Consider the following 18,076-nt stretch of genomic DNA (forward strand, 5'->3'; position numbering starts at 1 on the left):
GGCATGCACACAAGCCACCCAGAGAAGCAGGGATGAGGACTCCTAAGTAGGTAAGGCCTGTGTGCATTTACCCAAGGAGGGAGACTACTTGTCTTCTTACGAAGCAGCTGGCTTGTGATTTTTTTTTTTGTTTGGTTTGGATTTGTGACCAGAGGACTTGGTCAGGCTATGCAGTACAGCAGCAGTGTTTCAAAGGCTAATGAATTGGGTATTAGAAGTGCACAGGGCCTTCTATCAGGTGAAAGAAGCCTTTCATTTACAACCACTGGTATATGCCCCAAATTTCAAGAAACCCTTCATGATACAGACTGATGCATCCAACATTTCCATCAGCGCTGTGCTATCACAAAGACAAGGGGATGATGAAGTTCCAGTGGCCTATACCAGTTGCAAGCTATGCAATCATAAATGGGCATATGCAATGATAGAGAGGGAATGTCCAGTCATAAAATGGTTCATGGAGGCCCTACAGTACTACCTACTAGGAAGGAGGTTTCCCATGGTGACCAACAATGCCCCACTAAAATGGCTCCAACAAATGAAAGGCCATGCCTTATTCACTGGTATCTTACCCTACAACCTTATAGGTTTATTGTAAATCACTGATCCAGAAATCAACATGAAAACATGGACTGCATTTCATGGAAGAGCAAGAAAAAAGAGTGGTGAGCCCCACCAATTAACTGTTGATCAGCTGAAGAAAGATAGGGAGGTGCCCAGACCATTGCAGCATCAAAAAGGGTATATGTAGATACTGCCACACAGGACAGGGCCTAGCCAGAGGTTAGATCTGGGGCCACCATCATGGCAAATAACCTAAGCCCCAAAGCAAAATGGTGGGCACTAAAGGAGGTATTTAGGACAGCTGGCTGCATAAAATGAGTAGCCAGAGGGGTAGAGAAAAAGCCCTTGGGTAAGTGACATTCCAGCAGCCCTCAGAAGCATGGCAGGCAATAAAGACATTAGATGGACAAATATTACTTAGCAGACGAGTGACCCAATGATGATCTGATGGAACCTCACAGACTGAAGGAAAGGGGCATGGCCTCACCCCCTCCCCAGCGAGACTGAAAGAAGGGGGTGGACATATGTAACGGGGACCCCCTGCCCTTGTTATTAATGGGGCTTGAGAGGTAAGGAATTAAGAATAGCAGCACAGGTGGACCAGGATTGATAAAACCAGGAAGCTAATGAGTCACTGCAGGAGACCCAGTCATACGTCTGAAAGGAGATTAGACTGGGGGACGTGAGCTCAGCCTGGGGCCACACAAGAAAAAGCTGCATCCGGAAAAGGCGCTCTCAAGAGCACAGGTGCTACTGAAGACATACAGGCACACAAGCCTCCCAGGGAAGCTAGGGAGAAGTCTCCTAAGCAGGTAAGGCCTGTGTGCAGCACTTACCCAAGGAGGGAGACTACTCATTTCCCACCCCCACAGGCCCCACAGCCTTGCTGGTGCTCCTCACCCACTACCCAGAGCCCCTGCTTCCTCAGCCCTGCCAGTTTTGCCAGTCACTTTCAGGGACCTAACCCCCGTGGCTGGCAAGGGAAACCTGTACTTGTTTTGTTTTGAAGCAGCTGACTTGTGTTTTTTTGTTCAGTTTGGGCTTGTGACCAGAGGACCAGGTTGTGGCTACAGGGAGTGGAGGAGGCCACAAACAGGGGTGCCAAGGTATGCCCCCTGCTGTAAGGGCTAAAAGACAGCTTCAAGCCCCAAAGCAGGAACTAGCATACTGAAATGAAACCCCAAAGGTGTGGGCTGCCATCAAGGCTAGACCTATACTACAGAAGCTGAGGTCTTAATTAGTGCATCGAGGTGAGGGGTGGCCAGAGAGAAAACGGGGGCCTATGCTATGATAGCTGAGGCCCAACAGACTCAGACACCTGTGACAGCAGCCCTTTAAAGAGGGAGCACTCTAGGTGTGGGTGGACAAAAGACTTGGGTAGGGGAACTGGCCTGACTGGACAAATCAGGTTAATCGTGGGGCTGCTACTGGTCTGAGGACTTCCTACTCCCCACCAACAAAAAATATCAAAGTCATGGCAGGTGAGAAATGGGAGGGACAGGGAGTCTGAGAAAAGGAGCAAGCAAGCAGAGCAGACCTTATATTATGGTATATCTGTCCATTTCTGAGAAACGCAGCCTCAAAGGGCATTTTTGGAAAGTTAGATATCAGTGATTTAACAAGGTTGCATATGAATATTAGTGGCAGGATCAGGATTCAGGCTCAAATTCCTAATTTCCATTCCCATGAACAGCTTTCTCTATTGTTTTCCTATCACCAGATACTTATAGTTAAGATAGTATATATGTATTTCTTTGTTACTGAAGAACAGGTTCTTCAAACAAAAGCAGGAGGTACGAAATTTCCTCAAAGCCTTCAGATTAGCTTCTTTATTAATATCTTTCCAAGGTTCATTTATTTCTCAAGTTCACTGTATATATTCTGAAATATTTACCTTGTCTGATTCTTGTTTCTCCAAATAGTTTTTTTGGCAAGCCTTTATACTCTTGAATCTTTCACAAATCTAATTTAATACTGGCCCAGTCCTTCTGTCTTTGTTTATCACAAAGTAAAGGAGATTTGAAAAAAGGCAATGAAGGTAAATATTTAGAGGCAGTGCACTTATTTTTCATGATAATTTTTGAAGCTACAATTTGAATACCAGGATGATAAACAGAGGAAACATGAAATAGTTTCTGTGGGTACTAACTGCAAATGTTGATAAGTCCATCTTAAAGTCTGGAGTATTTTCCAAAACTAAAAAAAAATATACAAAATCTTTTAAATTGAGTATCTATCTGCTAAATTTTATGAAGACCCTATTAAGTATATTAATATAAATTGAAATTAGTTTATTTCCAAAGGTATCAAGTAATTTGGATACATTGGATTTTTGGTGCTCAGCATAGGTCACCCAAAAAGGGCTAGGTTTCAAAAAGTACATATCACTTGCTTGATTAAAATAAAGTCTGTTTATAAAGTCTCCATGTAAAAATGGAGGTGCCCAAAATTACTGATCACTTTTGATAATTTGACCCATAGTTCACAAACACAAATTAATAAAACTTTTGGCTAAAAAATGCTGCAAATGAATTAAAAAACAAGATCTAAAGAGAAAATTTATAAGAATGACACTGAAAAATAACTGACTTTCAGTCTTCAGTATCTAAAACAGATGTGTTATTACTGTTGTATTCAAATGTTCAAAATATTGATTGATTTGGCTTGTACAGAGGAGAATGTGCAGTCATTTTCTACCTAGGTGTTTTTATCAAAATAAAATATATATTTATTCTAAATGGTTTATATTTATTTGCATGAAATTGTATCCTAACATTTAGGTTTTGAAGGGCTTTAGTAATTATTCCCTGAGAGAACTGTTAAACTCTTTAAAGAACAGTCTCCATTGTGTAAGCTTCTGTGATAGTGTGATAGGGTGTTAAAAGCAGGAAGGTTTGTGAACATTATTGTGCCATCAGTTTGCCCATGTGCCTTCCAGAGTTTGGGGGTGGGGTGGGTAGGGGTTGGATTTCATTGGAGGAATGTAGGAGACCGAGATATGCTAACTTTCATCATAAAGTGATACAAATAACATAATGACTTTACAAAATACCACCCTGTTGTGATTTATTCTTACTTGACCAAATTTAATGAATTTGATTTATCTACACCTAAGGGTAATTAGTTTTAAAGCTCTTCTTGTGTCTTAAAGCTATACAAGGTAAAAGTCTATTGTTGAATTAATTAGTTAATAGTTAGAAGGGCATTACATTTCCTGATTTAATTCTTCTTCTACTTCTATGAACCAGTGTAAGTTAATGCTTTGCATAATTTGTATAGTTATTACTTCAGAGTGAGGTGTTGACTTTAAGACCTGCTTTTGATAAAGTTGATGTGTAAATTGCACTGTATGGGTATAGAATCCTGTGGGAGGAAGGATGGCATTGGTATGTGGAGACACACATCTGAGCCGCATCTTCCCTGTATATTCCTTCCTCGAGATCAGGATAGTAGTTTATTGGCCAGTATTGTCTTATCAGCCAGGAATTATGGGTCATGCCCATTTTTCCCTGCATACCATGGTAAGGGGAAATGCTGTATCATTGCAATTATAGGTCAGCGCCAAGTACAAATCAAGGTTTATTTTTTAATTGTTCTCCTGAGGGCGAAAAAGGTCAGTTTATAATTAGAATAATACAGTAAGTGAGCATATACAGCTTGTTCTCCCTCCCAGCTGCTTAGACCCCAGGTCCAAATAGTGGGGAAATACTGTAAAGTGTGATCTTTTCCTTTGTAGAAGCATAATGTCTATCACTGTTCCCTTTTTCTCAGACTCTTTTTTTCCAGTTAGTTCACTTGGTTCCCTCTCGGCTTCTGATTTTTTTGGGTTTTTTTCATGGGTGAGATTTCTAAATAAGGCAAGCAATTTGGGAGCATAAATGTCATTAAAAAATCAATAGGATTTATGCTCTTAAGTCTCTTAAGCACTTTTTGAAACCTCAACCTGGAGCTATATTTTACAATTTCTCACAGCTGCATTATTTAATTCATTTTCATATAAAATTATAATCGACTTCAATGGAAATTGCAGATGATGAAAGAGAGCAGACTCTGGCCCTGTAGAACTTTGCATACTGTAGGATTGGGGGGAAAAGTAACCATTAAAACTTTTTTTTCTAGTGGAAAACTAGATTTTCATCGAATGAAAAATATCATAAAACTCATGTGTACTCTGAACAAAAAGTGAAAATTTAGCCAAAAAAAGGTAAACTAAAATATTTTTGCTTGAGAACAGATATCCTTTTCTCTTCAACAAAAAGTTGAAATAGTCTATGATAAGGATGAGGTAGAAATCTTCTACCAATGCTAAAGTGAGTATGTTTATACATACTTTGTTAGCAAACAGAAAACTGCCTTTATTCAAAAGCTAGTGCTTTAAGTTGCACTTTCTACATTGGAGTCCATCATGAGAAGCCCCATTGGGTTAGAGTAGGACTAGTTATCTCAACAGGGTTAAGTTATCTCTACTATTCTTTTTAATCTGATTTTTTTTGTGTTGTTTAAGTTCTAATCATTTTTCATTTTCAAAAGATAAACTTGTTTAAAGTATGAATTGAATGCAAATATATTAAGGTTTAAATTAATAATTTCATAAAACATTTCAGTAAATATAAATATGCTGAATAGAAGAGCCTCTATCAAAATTCTGTGCTACAGGATTTATGCTTTTCTATATAAAGAAATAATTGAAGTGGAGGGAGGAAGGGGAAGTTTATTTTTGCGACCATTTACTGTATTAGAGGTTCAATCCTGTAGTGCCTTGTAAGCTGCATATCATTCACCATTTCATTAACATAGAAAAACATAAAAGTAATAAGATTCTGAAAATAAATATTATGCTATGTAATTGCTTAAATGGTATATAGTTATAGTGTTCTTTCTTAAGTAGTAAAAAAGATGTACCAAAAATGATGGAAAATCTCTGGTTGCAAATATATATATGTAGTAATGGGTTCTATCAACCAGTGAAAATACACCTGTCTTTAGAAAATAACTAAATAGAAATAGAAAAGTTATTGAAAATCCAGTCATGTTAAAGGAGGCTTTCCGTTTAGTGATTTATTTCATGATTAAAATTGCTAATTTAAATAACGTTGACTTAAATTGATCCACTCTGCATCTGAATAAAGTGCTTCTGAATATAACGGAAGTTTGTTCAGTGCAACCATATATAAATTGGGCTACCAGTACTGCATTTTCACATATCTGGTTTTCTTTGCTATGAACATGAGTCTACAGTAGTTTAAAAGTTGTTGGCGCAAACATAATTCATATGGCTGGGAAGCCTCCCAACCTTATTAAGCAGATTACTTTTCCACAATAAACACTAAAAACATATCCTTCTAAATGGAGTGTAGTTTTAAATATTAAAGGTTGTTGTTACTGCAAATCAAATACTTTTCCCTTTATTACTGACAGCAGCTACAATATGTATATGCAGCAGTAGATGGTATTCTAAACTAAAGACAAAGAGGAGAAAAGGTCTAGTTAATGGCCAATTTAAAGAATAATCTTGCTTTTTTCAGAATTTGAAACTTCTCACAGGTTAAATTAATCAAGTTCTAGATTCTAGGTTTTTCTTGCCAAAAGTTGCCTTTACAGAAATCTCTTGACAAGAGTCATCCTGTGCTTTTAAAAATGACAAAACAGCAGAATCAGCAAGGATTTTATAAATAACAGTTTAAACAACTCCATTTATTGCTACTATGGGCTTTGGTGAATTGCTGCTATCTACTTTTATATCCATGTCAAGCTAGTGAGAAATAACAAAAATGGATATCTAAATTCACAAGTACATCTTTGAAACCTGGGTTTTGTCTTCCCTGTTCTGGCAAAGAACTTTTACAGAAATCAATAGCAATTTTGTATCAGAGCTGTTATTTTGAGGGAAGAAGTATGCCAAGTAGCTAATAAACATAGTTTATTGTATCCATAAATTTATTGCCCAGAACATATATCTTTGTTCACTCCATTAGTTGGACTGAACCAGGAAGAATCAAAGCTGAAAAGTGCTATTTATCTTGTTTATGAAGTAAATAATGTAATAAAATGAAGGTCTTGGATGAATATGTTTTGTGAGTATTTAATTCTGTGAGTCACTAATGGTGACCTTTTATTATCTTTGGCCCAAATCCTGACCAAAGATAATAAGCGAAGATCATTATATTCTGTTTTAAGTTAGAAGCTCTCACATGCAATTTGCTTGGACACTTCCGTCTACTTCCCCTCTGCGGAAGCAAAATATTAGTGCAGCAACAGCAAGCCAGTTTATTCTAGTTTGTTCTCCCTAATAACTCAAAGAATGGTCATACTTTACATCCGCATCCATTCTGCTAAAGGTTTGCTACAAATCATACAACTGGAGCTGCTCTCCCCATTATCTCCCCTTTACATCTATCCATCAATCCTGTTGTTGAAAAGCCTTTTAATGCACTAGTATTCATCACTGTAGTACACAGAGTGCTAGACCTTCAAGCTTGTTTTTTATATTTAATGCAGACTGTATATATGGGTGATTGAGGTATGTGAAACCACAAAATGGTGAAACCAGATCAAACTGGGAAATCAGCAAAAGTAGAAACTGTACATTTATATAGGGCCTTAGCTTTAACTTCCATTTTCATTTCTTTTGCAGCTCCTATTTGAGGAATGGGCAAGCTATGGAGTCTTTTATAAATATCAGCCAATTGACCTGGTGAGGTAAGAGCATCCCTTGAAGGACATCTCGTGTCCATGAACATAAATTGATTCTTTGTACACATAAAGGACCTGATCATATCCACAGGGTCTGCTTGGCTTCCTGTGCCATGGGACTGTGATAGTGGAAAGTTATCTGTGGTGAGGTGCTGAACAAAGGCAAAACCCTTATTCTTAGAAGACAACTGATGCTCCCAGAGAGTGAGCAGGACTGGCTAGGGAAGGGACACCACTAGGTCTCTCACCAGATGTGCTGATTATCTAAGAATAACATGAAGTAGAACACTGCGAGGCTTGGAAAGTGTTCCTGTATACTTACCTGAAAATATTATAGAGGCAGGTGCCTTAGACTACTAGATAGAGGCCCAATTCATGTGATAAGCAGATTTTTAGTGAATTATATGATCACAGCATCCCATGTAAGTAATTTCTTCTGGAAGATGCGTTTACAAGTGCAGCTGTGTGAATGAATGATTGCAGGGTAAGTGGGGTGAATTGCTGCACTATGTGGCCCTCCATTCTCTTGGTCAGTGTAGCTTTCTGAATATGAGTGCTTTGTCAGAGTGTTGTCTGTGCTGCTGCTGCAGGTTGTGTGTTCCCTTGGAGACCCCAGTGTTATACAAAAAAGGGCCATAGACTTGGTTTGGTGGCAAAAGCTCATTCGGGTTTATTCATTGCAAAGCATCTCTTTACTAACGCTCATGTCCAGCAGGTTGCAAAGTTAGCCCTGGATGCTGTTGGTAAGCCACAGACCCATCTTGTATAGTGTGATCCCTTATTCAAAATTCCAAAGGTTTACAGGCCTTTTTTTAACATGATCAAAACAACTCTTTGTATTGGACGTCTATATAACAAACACCAACATCTCTACCAGACCTCCCTACTTCTTGTATGTCCTGTAATTTTCTTGTGTGTCCTGGACTTTGGCACCAGCCTTAAGAATTCAGTTTTATCAGTTGACTGTTTTGGGGGGGCTAATCTAAGCCTAATCCTCAAATTTAAGACCTGATGCACACAAGGTCAATTTTCAAGCCTGCTTTGGTCAGTGCTGTACCAGAGCTTTTATATGAGCTGTATATGTACTGAACAAATGTTTATATTAATCAATATTCCAGCAAGACCTGTACACTATGGGTATGTACAGGTGTTCCATTTTGATCACCCTAACCAGGATTAAATTGATCTAATTGATCCAATTGCACAGGCATGAAGAGAGCTTAAATCACCCAGAAATGGTGCACCTGATCTAAATTAGTTCTTCTGAATAGGTGCACTAACTTAGAGTGAAACTGAGTTAATCCAAGAAAGGTTTAACTTGATCTCACAAATGCCTGTACATATTTGCAGAGCAGTCCTAGGAAAGCCTATCTGCCCTGGGGCTGTGCTGTTCACACCCTGTTGTCTCTGACTGAGCTATTCTTATCCTCCTGACCCTCCACTCTGTGGACACACCAATCCCCTCTCCCCTGTAGACCTGCTAGCCCCCTCCATCCCACCTACCCCTTCTCCCACCCTGAGTTACTTGCATCAGACTCCCCACATTGCTCCTAGGAGCAGCAAACAGCTGCATGTGTCACTCTCGGTATAGGTATAGGCAACTTAAAGTAAGACACCTAGACATAGGCTGAGTGTGGCAAATGCTTGTTTGCATCCTCTAGCAGCCCATGTGTCCATTTCTACCCTAAGGAAAAGGTGCAGTGAAGTTGGGCATTTACTACCTTGCATTTACTGCAGTTAAGGGAGAGCATGCTGGAATAATAGTTAACACTGTAAGTTCAGATCTTAGTTTACCTAATGATAACTTATATATATATATATATATATCCATATCCTGAGTTACTAGTTTAGTATGATCAGCAAGAGAAGGAAAAGATTATTTTTTTGAAAACTACTTAACTTTTCTAGTGTTGGCCGTATCTTCCCAGTATATTCAAAACACAATTCAGGGAGAAATTCTGATTCAGAAAAGAATGTATACTCTTCGTATTCTTAATCACTATTGATTAACGCTGTTGCTGTTCAGATTTGAAAGTCTATGAAGTAAACTCTTCAGAGAAGATGAGAGCAAAATATAAGTTTAGAGTGATTTGTTTTCACAGAAAATTTGAAGGTATTGGTGTATGCAACAGAAAGGCAAAAGTTTGGTTCTACTGAGGATGTCAACAGACCTTACTTTTAAGTTCAGCCAGTCTGTTATTTATAATTTTAGCTATGATATATTCTAAGAAATAGCAGATGTATCACACTTCTTTCCTCAATGTATTTCAGAAAATATTTTGGAGAGAAGATTGGACTATATTTTGCCTGGCTGGGAGTTTACACACAAATGCTCATTCCAGCTTCTATTGTAGGGATTATTGTATTCCTGTATGGCTGTGCAACTGTGGATGAGAACATACCAAGGTAACAAAAATGTTCATGCATACGCATGCATACACTCATTTCCTTAAAAAATGATGTATGTGTATATGAAAGCAACTAAAATCATTACATCAATAGTTTGAGTTTTTGTTGATGATATATGGGGTTCAGACAATAAAATCTTCTACTCCCCAGCTTACATGGGTAACAACCATTTTGCTTCACTTGCACAGTGTGACAGAATCAACGGATCTTCATCCCAAAGTTGCATACAAACCCTGTTCTATCTCCACTGTTGTCTTCCATGGTTTTCCCTATTCTGTCAATCACGAGATCTTTTTTACACAATTCTAATACAAGCCTTGTTCCTCTGTGTTGGAGTGAATTTCACACACAGGTGACCATGATATAGCTGCACATGTCACTTAACTTTATGCATGTAGTTACTCTCACTGAATAGGATGGATATTAAGAAAAACTTCCTGACTAGGAGGGTGGTGAAGCACTGGAATGGGTTTACCTAGAGAGGTAGTGGAGTTGGTAAGGTCTGGATCAATAAAGCCTTGACTGGAATGATCTAGTTGGGGTTGGTCCTGCTTAATCACTTAGGTAATCTAACTTATTAGGCACCTCCATTTAGGTCCCAGAAGTAATCCGAGTTAGCAGCCTTGGTGCCTAACTGCTGCCTAAACTCTTTTGCAAACTAGGTGGGTTCTATGAAGTAGTTTAAGTTACAGTTCTTGAGATGGTTGGAGAGCAAACCTGCTGACATTTTGATACTGACAGCAACTATGCAGTTAATTACAGAATGGAAGAGGCAGGGCAAGATAGGCTATCCATCTCTTACTAGCCTTGTGGTTAGAGTACAAGTCTAGAAGTAATTGGAAATATCCCTTGCCATACCCACATTGGTGGCAAGCACACTAAGAACTATGCTACTGAGGCCACAGGGAGACACCAGATTTAGCTCACCCCTTCATGCAAAAGTAAAGACTGGGTGCTGAGTTGAATCTCAAAATGACAAAGGAACCAAATGTGAACAATTAAAATAGACATCTTATCTCTAAAAAGGAGCAGAGGTTCAGATATGCTGCTGCACCTGGTGTTCCCTATTCACTTGCAGCAAGTGCCTTTCTGTTCAGTGCTTAGGCACTCTGAATGCACCTGTCTCCTCCCTGACTGGATTTCACAAGGATCCTAGGCACATAATTATATCAATTTTTTATCATCTTTCTGTAGTGGGGCACCTAGGTTTTAGGCATCAAAGCCAAGGCAAAAGTAAGAGCTATATGGATCTGACCTAATGTGATTACTCAGATGTCCAAACCTAAATGTGTGCAAGTTTTCAGAATCTGGGCTTTAATGAATAAGTGTGCTCATATCTGATCATTTGGCAAAGGTTTTGCAGCAGTTAATTTTCTTAGCTAGTGCAGTAAAGGTATGATTGATCTTAAGCCTTCTATAAATCTTGTATAAATTAGGTCTAAAATGCCTCTGTCAACAGTTGGAGAATTAAGAAAGCCTCACTCTTGAGTCTCAAACTGTTATAATTTCTGCTGCGTCAAAAAACTTCCATATGTTTGATCAGAAATAGGTCATATCAGTCTGGGGATGAATGATGAGAGGTGTTTAGTTTCCTGGGGTTTGTTTTATTTGTCATCCAAAATGACATGGTTCTTAATAAATATGATTAGTTTACAGCACAAAAATATAGGTTATTATAGAATTTTATATGGATTTTCCTTCTGCAGTATGATTAAAGCAGCTAGAAACCCCAAATAAAATGTTACATACATGTAAAAGTGTTTTGCCATTAAAGTCCAAGACTGGGTAAAACACAAGCCAAGTTGCCAGAAAGCTGCCTGCAGCTTCTCAGTCCCAAGACTGATTCTATGCCAGCCTCAGTTTCATAGACTTCATTAATCTACTCTGTCTGTCTAGGGCCTATCTGCTGGTTCACAACTGCCAGAACATAGTGTTCTGGCTACACTTCCATCCCTTCCCCAGCCTAGTTCTTCTACTAGAAGTATTGTAAATGTGATGAGGATTCCTTCACAACAAGGAAGTCACTAACAGGGAAGATATGGCTACTTTCTGTTTCTATTAAATAGTGGAGTTCTGCAGGTTTCAGAACTGAGGTCTCAAAATCCAGAATATAGAAAGGAAAATTGTTTTGAGTTACTGGTGTTCACCCACACTAAAATTTTAACACCCAATTATTATTTTACAATACAATATACTAGTGGTTCTCAACCTTTTTTAGACTCAAGGTATGCTTCATTAGACTCAAGGCACCTTTCCTTAACTTTGTGAATTCAGCCACATCCCATTTCAAATACTGATTTATTACAGTGCTTACCTTTTTGCAGAGGGGCTAGGCAGGGGCAAGCCTGAACCTACATCTGCCTGCTTACTGCCTACATACCTGAGCCATCTCCTCAACCTTCAAAGAATCTCGTGGCATGCTGGTTGAGAATCACTGCAATATTTAATTAATAAGATGAGTTGTACAGGGCCATCAGTCTACCTGATATGGAATAAATATTTGCAATATTCATGGCAAAACATTCATCTAAGAGTTGTTTTCCAATATGGGAAGCTGAAATATGTACAAAACAAATAGCATGTCCTCAGAAAGTAGAACCTGGAAAACAGATATGTTAAAAAGAGATTATCCAAAATAGCCTGTAGACAAAAAAGGGCATGGTTTAGCATGTTGTTAGTACTTTATTCGTATTTATTCCTGCAATTACTTCTGTTTCTGTTACTTAATTTAAACCTAAAATGTTTAGATGTGATAAAAAAATTAAGAACCATCAGCAAACTCTTGCTAGGAATTGTTCTGAAATAATGATTCAGGCTGATTTGTTGTAGGTGTCTTTTTTCATAATTGTAGAGCAATTTATTTAATAATGTTAAAAAACCCAAGCAAAACTTCATTGGTATAGCAAGATCATTCCACAGATGGTGGATGTTAACGCTGTCTGTCGAAATAATACATACCTACTGCATACACGGAGACAAAACAAGAATGTATAGGCAGTGTGGCCAAATCACTAACATACAGGGCCCTACTATATTGTAACTAAATAATGTAATTATGTAGTCATTATAAATTTTCAAAAAGACCTCTAATTTTGCATCTCCAGTTTTTCTTCTATGATCAAGTACATAATCAACTGTAGAATTTAGATATGGACAAGAAATAAGAATACCTATACTGCAGGTCTAGTAATTGTATATCTAAAGACTGGTCTGCTTAGGTGGCCTTGTATCAGTCTGGTAACTGTCAAGATTTAGACAGCTTGACGAGTAGGGCTAAGTACAGACAGTCAAAAAGCCTGAGACTGAATCAATTCAATCTTCATAGGTCAGTCTAAGCTGTATAGCTTGAACTGATAAGCAAGTGAACAGACGTACACTTTTGATTCCAAAAATGTAGCCACATGTCTGCAGTGGCCCAGGCCAGAAGCTGGGGGGCACTAGAGTACACCTCCCTGCTTGGCTAGAGCAGACAGCTTGGGCCAAGGCTAGCTCATCCACTCTGCAAGAGGGGGTTTGCAGGGGAGGTGCAAAGCCTCTTGGAATGCTGGGGGACCATGGGCACTGACAGAAGTAACAATTTTCCCCCAATCTGGCCACAGAAAGCAGTTTATAGCCATAACCAAACACAAGTGCACAGCTGCAGACAGCTTCAAAAATGGCTGATCAGGTAAAAATCTGGTCTCTCATTGCGGGGTCAGATGAAGACGTTTCAGAACAGAGCATCTTCTGTAACTTGGATCTCGGCTGCCTCCCAGCCTATCACTGTTTTCAGAATGGGAGTGGGGAAAGACAATGAAGGGAGTTTGGTCTGGGGGTTTTTCAGCCTCCACTGGAAGGTGGGGGGCTCCAATTCACCTATCCAACCCTCCAGTGCTGACTGGGGAACCGCTAGAATGAGCTCCCTCCACTCCCTTTCCCCCCTCCCGTTCTGAAAACTTTGCAGCCTAGCAGGGAGCAGGGGCTGTTGCTAGATTCCCCTGCTTCCTAGAACCAACAGTGAACTTCTGTTTGTTCCAGGGGATTGTAACTCAGAACGCTTCTTGCAAAACATTCTCAGTTACAGCAGGGAGCTACACTTCTATCTGAGCCCTGTGACTTTACTTGAATTGGTAGGGGATCTTGGACAAATGTTCAATAAACCAATTAACCAAAATCAGTTAAGTCTGATACTACATCCATCCAGGTTTAACTCAAACCAGTTTTGGCCACTTTGAAAGTGGTTTTCCTGCCCTGAACTTCTGTTGTGTTACAGATTTGAACCAGTTTCTGATCACTTTGTGTGTAATTTCTGTCCCTAGCTTAAAAGACATCTCTAATGGAGAGAACCTCTGGTGGTAGAAAGCCGACAAACCTGCTCTTTTGCTAACCCTAGCTAGCCACCAAAATAAGGATGTTCTGAGGGGACATTGTCTCTTTGCTCTGGGTGCTAGAATGTTGCTAGGAACCAAAGACAGCCAGTCATAAATTACACAGAGCAACTAAGGGGCTGCTACAATATATGCTGTATACTGGCACAAGTTAAAGCAAATTTTGCACATACCCCCACCAATTTTGTCCAGCTGAGTTAAGCAGGACTAGAGAATTAGCCCTTCAATCTGTCAGTTTCAAATGCTAGTGATTACCTCTAAAAATAACTGTAAGAACAAAATTAGCATTTTGGTTAAGGTCCCTTTAAAAACATTGAGCTGAGATTCGTGTATATTGTGATAATAATGACAGATCCCAGGTACTCTTTCTTATACTATTCAGCAATTTAGGGCTAGACTAATAGATGGTCTCTTTTTCCCATTAACTGGAGTGCAGGACAAAGCCAAAAACACTGAACCAATTTCATCTAACAGGCTTCTAAAATTATCATCTAATGCCTTCCTCTAAGGTCATACATCTCTTATATCACAGTGCCAGAAAAAAGAAAAGTTAGAGGATAGTCTGGAGCACAGTAGAGAGGGGAAGCAGTTCTACTGAGGCACTAAATTGGACCTCAGGAGATCTGGAAACAATTCTTAGCTGTTATATACTTAATCCCTCTGTGCCTGAATGTCCCACATGTAAAATGGGGATATTTCCTTTCTCCTATCCCTAGTATGACTTCTCTACATACATTAAGTATTTCAGGATAGGCACTAACTCATTCATTATATTTAACATAGGAAATTATTTCCTCCTAACACTTGACCTGAATGGAAGTTGGACCTGGGGCCATAGTAAGGACCTGATTTTGACTGGGACTTCTAAGTCCTCCTGTAATGGGTTCTTTCAGAATGAACATGCATTAAGTGACACATAACGTGTGGAGGAGAGATGAGATGAGATGACTGATGAAAAGAGACAATTGGAGGATGGAAAATGACTTGACCTCAACCTTTGCATTTGTTTTATTGCAGCATGGAGATGTGTGACCAGAGAAACAATATCACCATGTGTCCTTTATGTGACAAAACATGCAGTTACTGGAAAATGAGCTCTGCCTGTGCCACTGCTCGCGCAAGTCACCTCTTTGATAACCCAGCAACTGTCTTCTTCTCTGTCTTTATGGCTCTATGGGGTAAGAACATATGTGGTTTTGATGTGGGTTTTTAATTCTCTTAAATATAGCAGGAGAACCACCAAAAAGCAAAGTAATATGTTTAAGCTTGGAGAGTTGATTATGTCAAATCCTTTTTAAATCCTTTTCTGATGAAAGTGCCACCCCTAAATTTACATTGTAGACTAAAAGCTAAAATTCAGAAAATTGCTCAGATGAATATGAAATGAAATTGGTAAGCTTCTGTCAGAAAAACTGCTGTGTGGTATGGCTAAATTTCATTAAGGGGATTGCACAGCTTGCCAACAAAATCTATTTGCAGAGCTAGCTTTCAAATTAGTACATTAACAGCAAGATGTATAGCACACTTTTTGGAAGGGGGATTTGAAAAGAACAAACCATGATTGATTCTTGATTTTTGCTCCTAGGTGTATTTCAGTTTATCCAGAAGCATGCATGTGCATAGCAACACAAACCCAAAATTCCTATGTTCAAATTATTTGTCTGATGCTGACGCTTCCCCCATAAGCTACTGAGCTTGCCTCTTAAAATTTCTGCTTTAGTTCCCGCCTTTAAGATTGACTTATTAATATCAGCTCTTTGGAGAAGTGTTGCAAGAACTTATTGGATAAAGTCTGGAAAGTGTTTCATAAGAATTTTGTGTTATTACAGTCATCTCAGCTGGGCTCCCTATGCGGACAGTAGCCCAGACAGTACCAGAAAAACATTACATACCATAGTTCTGTTCAAGAGAAATTCATTGCCCAACTAGCACAAAAACTCTCTCCTTGAAATATAGAACTCTACAGAACCATAGTTAATCAAGATCATTGCCCCTGGGGAATGGCATAAGGCAGATGTATACTTTTTAACTAGTTTGGTGATGAGATTGAACTCCAAGTTCTAGCATCATCTTTCTGCATGATATCTACTTGTTGGGAGAGGGCGCATGCGAGTCCCACCTTGCTTTGGAAGCCTCACAGTGGTCTTGAATGAAGAAGAAACCTAATTAAGTTATAGATTAAGGACAGGCTGGAAAATGGCCTGCTATCAGTCAGATGAGCTTCAGCAAAGACAGGTACAAAGGCCTGTATGCGGGACAGAATGATTACATGCACAAATATAGACTAGGGAATGACTGAGTAGGCTTCAGTACTGCAGAGAAGGACTTGGTGGTTACAGTAGACCATAAGCTGAAAATGAGCCAAGAGCATGCTTTAGTTTTAAAAAAAGCCAATAGTATATTGGGTTGTATTAACAGGAGTGTCACTTGCAAATCAAGGGAAGTGATTCTTTTTTCTGTTCAGCATTGGCAAGGCCTCAGTTGAAGTACTATGTCCAGTTTTGGGACCCACACTTCCAGAAAGATGTAGATCATTTGGAAAGAGTCCAGCACAGAGCAACAAAATGATTAGGGGCTTAGGAGACAAGACTTATAAGGAAAGGCTGAAAGAACTATGGGTATTTAGTCTAGAGAAGCAAAGACTGAGGGGAGATTTGATAACAGTCTTCAAATATCTCATCCATATAGAGAGGATGAAGATGGGCTTTTCTCTGTGGCTGTAGGGGACAGAAATAAGAGTAATGGCCTCAAGCTTCAGCAGGGTAAATTTAGGCTGGAGATTAGGAGGAACTCTCTGACTATGTGGGTTGTCAAACACTGGAACAGGCTACATAGAGAAAATATAGAATCTCCATCCCTGGAACTGTTCAAAAGAAGGTTAGACAGACATAGTTTAGCCAGGGATGATCCTGACTTAAGCAGTAGGCTGGACTAGATGACCTTGTGAGGTGCCTTCCAGCCTTACTTTCCTATGATCCTAAGTGGCTACACACACACTCTCTATGCCAGAAGATTTTTGTATTGACAATATGTACATATTAGTGCCAGGGTCCAAAGTCACACCACCAAGGAAATAAGCTCCACCTACCCACTCCTGCTCCCTGTACATCTGTTCCAGACTTGGGGTGGTGAGGACACCCTAGAGGTGACCGTAGAATTGCACTCCATGACTGGTTTTATAGAGTGACCAAATTTCTGCCATATTTCTATATTTGACACATGCAGAGTGGCTTATTCCTTAAGAAATATGACTGAGCACCATCAAGGAACCCATCCATATATTTGTGGAACTGTTAAATGAGAATCCTGTATATAGGAACCACAAAAGACATGTGATTGTATTCCAGCCTAGTGGTCATGCTGCAGCACAAAACATGCATCTAAATATGGAAATTAATTTTGCTGCCTCCAATCTCTGCACTGAATAGCCACATTAGACTTTTATAAGCATTATAAGCACCATAAAAAGATTTTTGCCCAATCTATAAACCAGACCTTTATGTATTAGTAGTAGTTTCCATTTTAGATGATAAACTAGCATATTTACTCTACTGGAAATGCAGAACTAGTTCCTATTTGCCGAGACATCAAAGGAATAATTTTTTCTATTAATATTAATTTGGACTGAGTTAAGTGGATCCTTTAAAATACCTTATCTTCCTGACCAAAGCTATTATTTTATAAAAGCTGCAAAGCAAACAGGCCTGACTGACTTTTCTACTTCAAACTATATGGGGGAGAGGAATGGCTATTTAATATGTGTCCTTTTGAGAGTTAGTTTTGAAGCAGTCTTGGTGAAAGATGTAAGAGGATAATCAGCAAGAAAGCTGTGGAGGAAAAGCAAGCCTACCTAAACTAACTGTGCAGTGTTGATGAGTGATCTGCTATATTGAACAGCATCTTGTCATGTTACTCTTATTAGGAAATAGGATACAACTCAAAACAGTATGCCACATCAGAGACTTTAAATAGCCTGACTCTCAAGTGAGTAATCAAATATCTGCCCTCTCTTGCCTACATTCACTCTCAGTGTAAAAGGACAG

At 39.1% G+C, this 18,076-nt stretch overlaps 1 protein-coding gene across 4 annotated transcripts in view; it reads left to right on the forward strand.

Annotated features, from left to right (window-relative positions):
- Window positions 1–18,076, forward strand: part of ANO1 (anoctamin 1) — a 135,878-nt gene that overhangs the window by 76,414 nt on the left and 41,388 nt on the right. For all 4 annotated transcript variants that reach the window (XM_090032895.1, XM_090032892.1, XM_090032894.1 and 1 more), the window contains 3 exons: window positions 7,199–7,263; window positions 9,529–9,663; window positions 15,051–15,211. In XM_090032895.1, the coding sequence (XP_089889021.1) occupies window positions 7,199–7,263; window positions 9,529–9,663; window positions 15,051–15,211 (361 nt within the window). The remainder of the gene's footprint in view (window positions 1–7,198; window positions 7,264–9,528; window positions 9,664–15,050; window positions 15,212–18,076) is intronic.

The sequence above is a fragment of the Crocodylus siamensis genome, chromosome 2 (assembly GCF_052110815.1).
Source record: "Crocodylus siamensis isolate JL-2025a chromosome 2, ASM5211081v1, whole genome shotgun sequence".
Lineage (NCBI taxonomy): Eukaryota > Metazoa > Chordata > Crocodylia > Crocodylidae > Crocodylus > Crocodylus siamensis.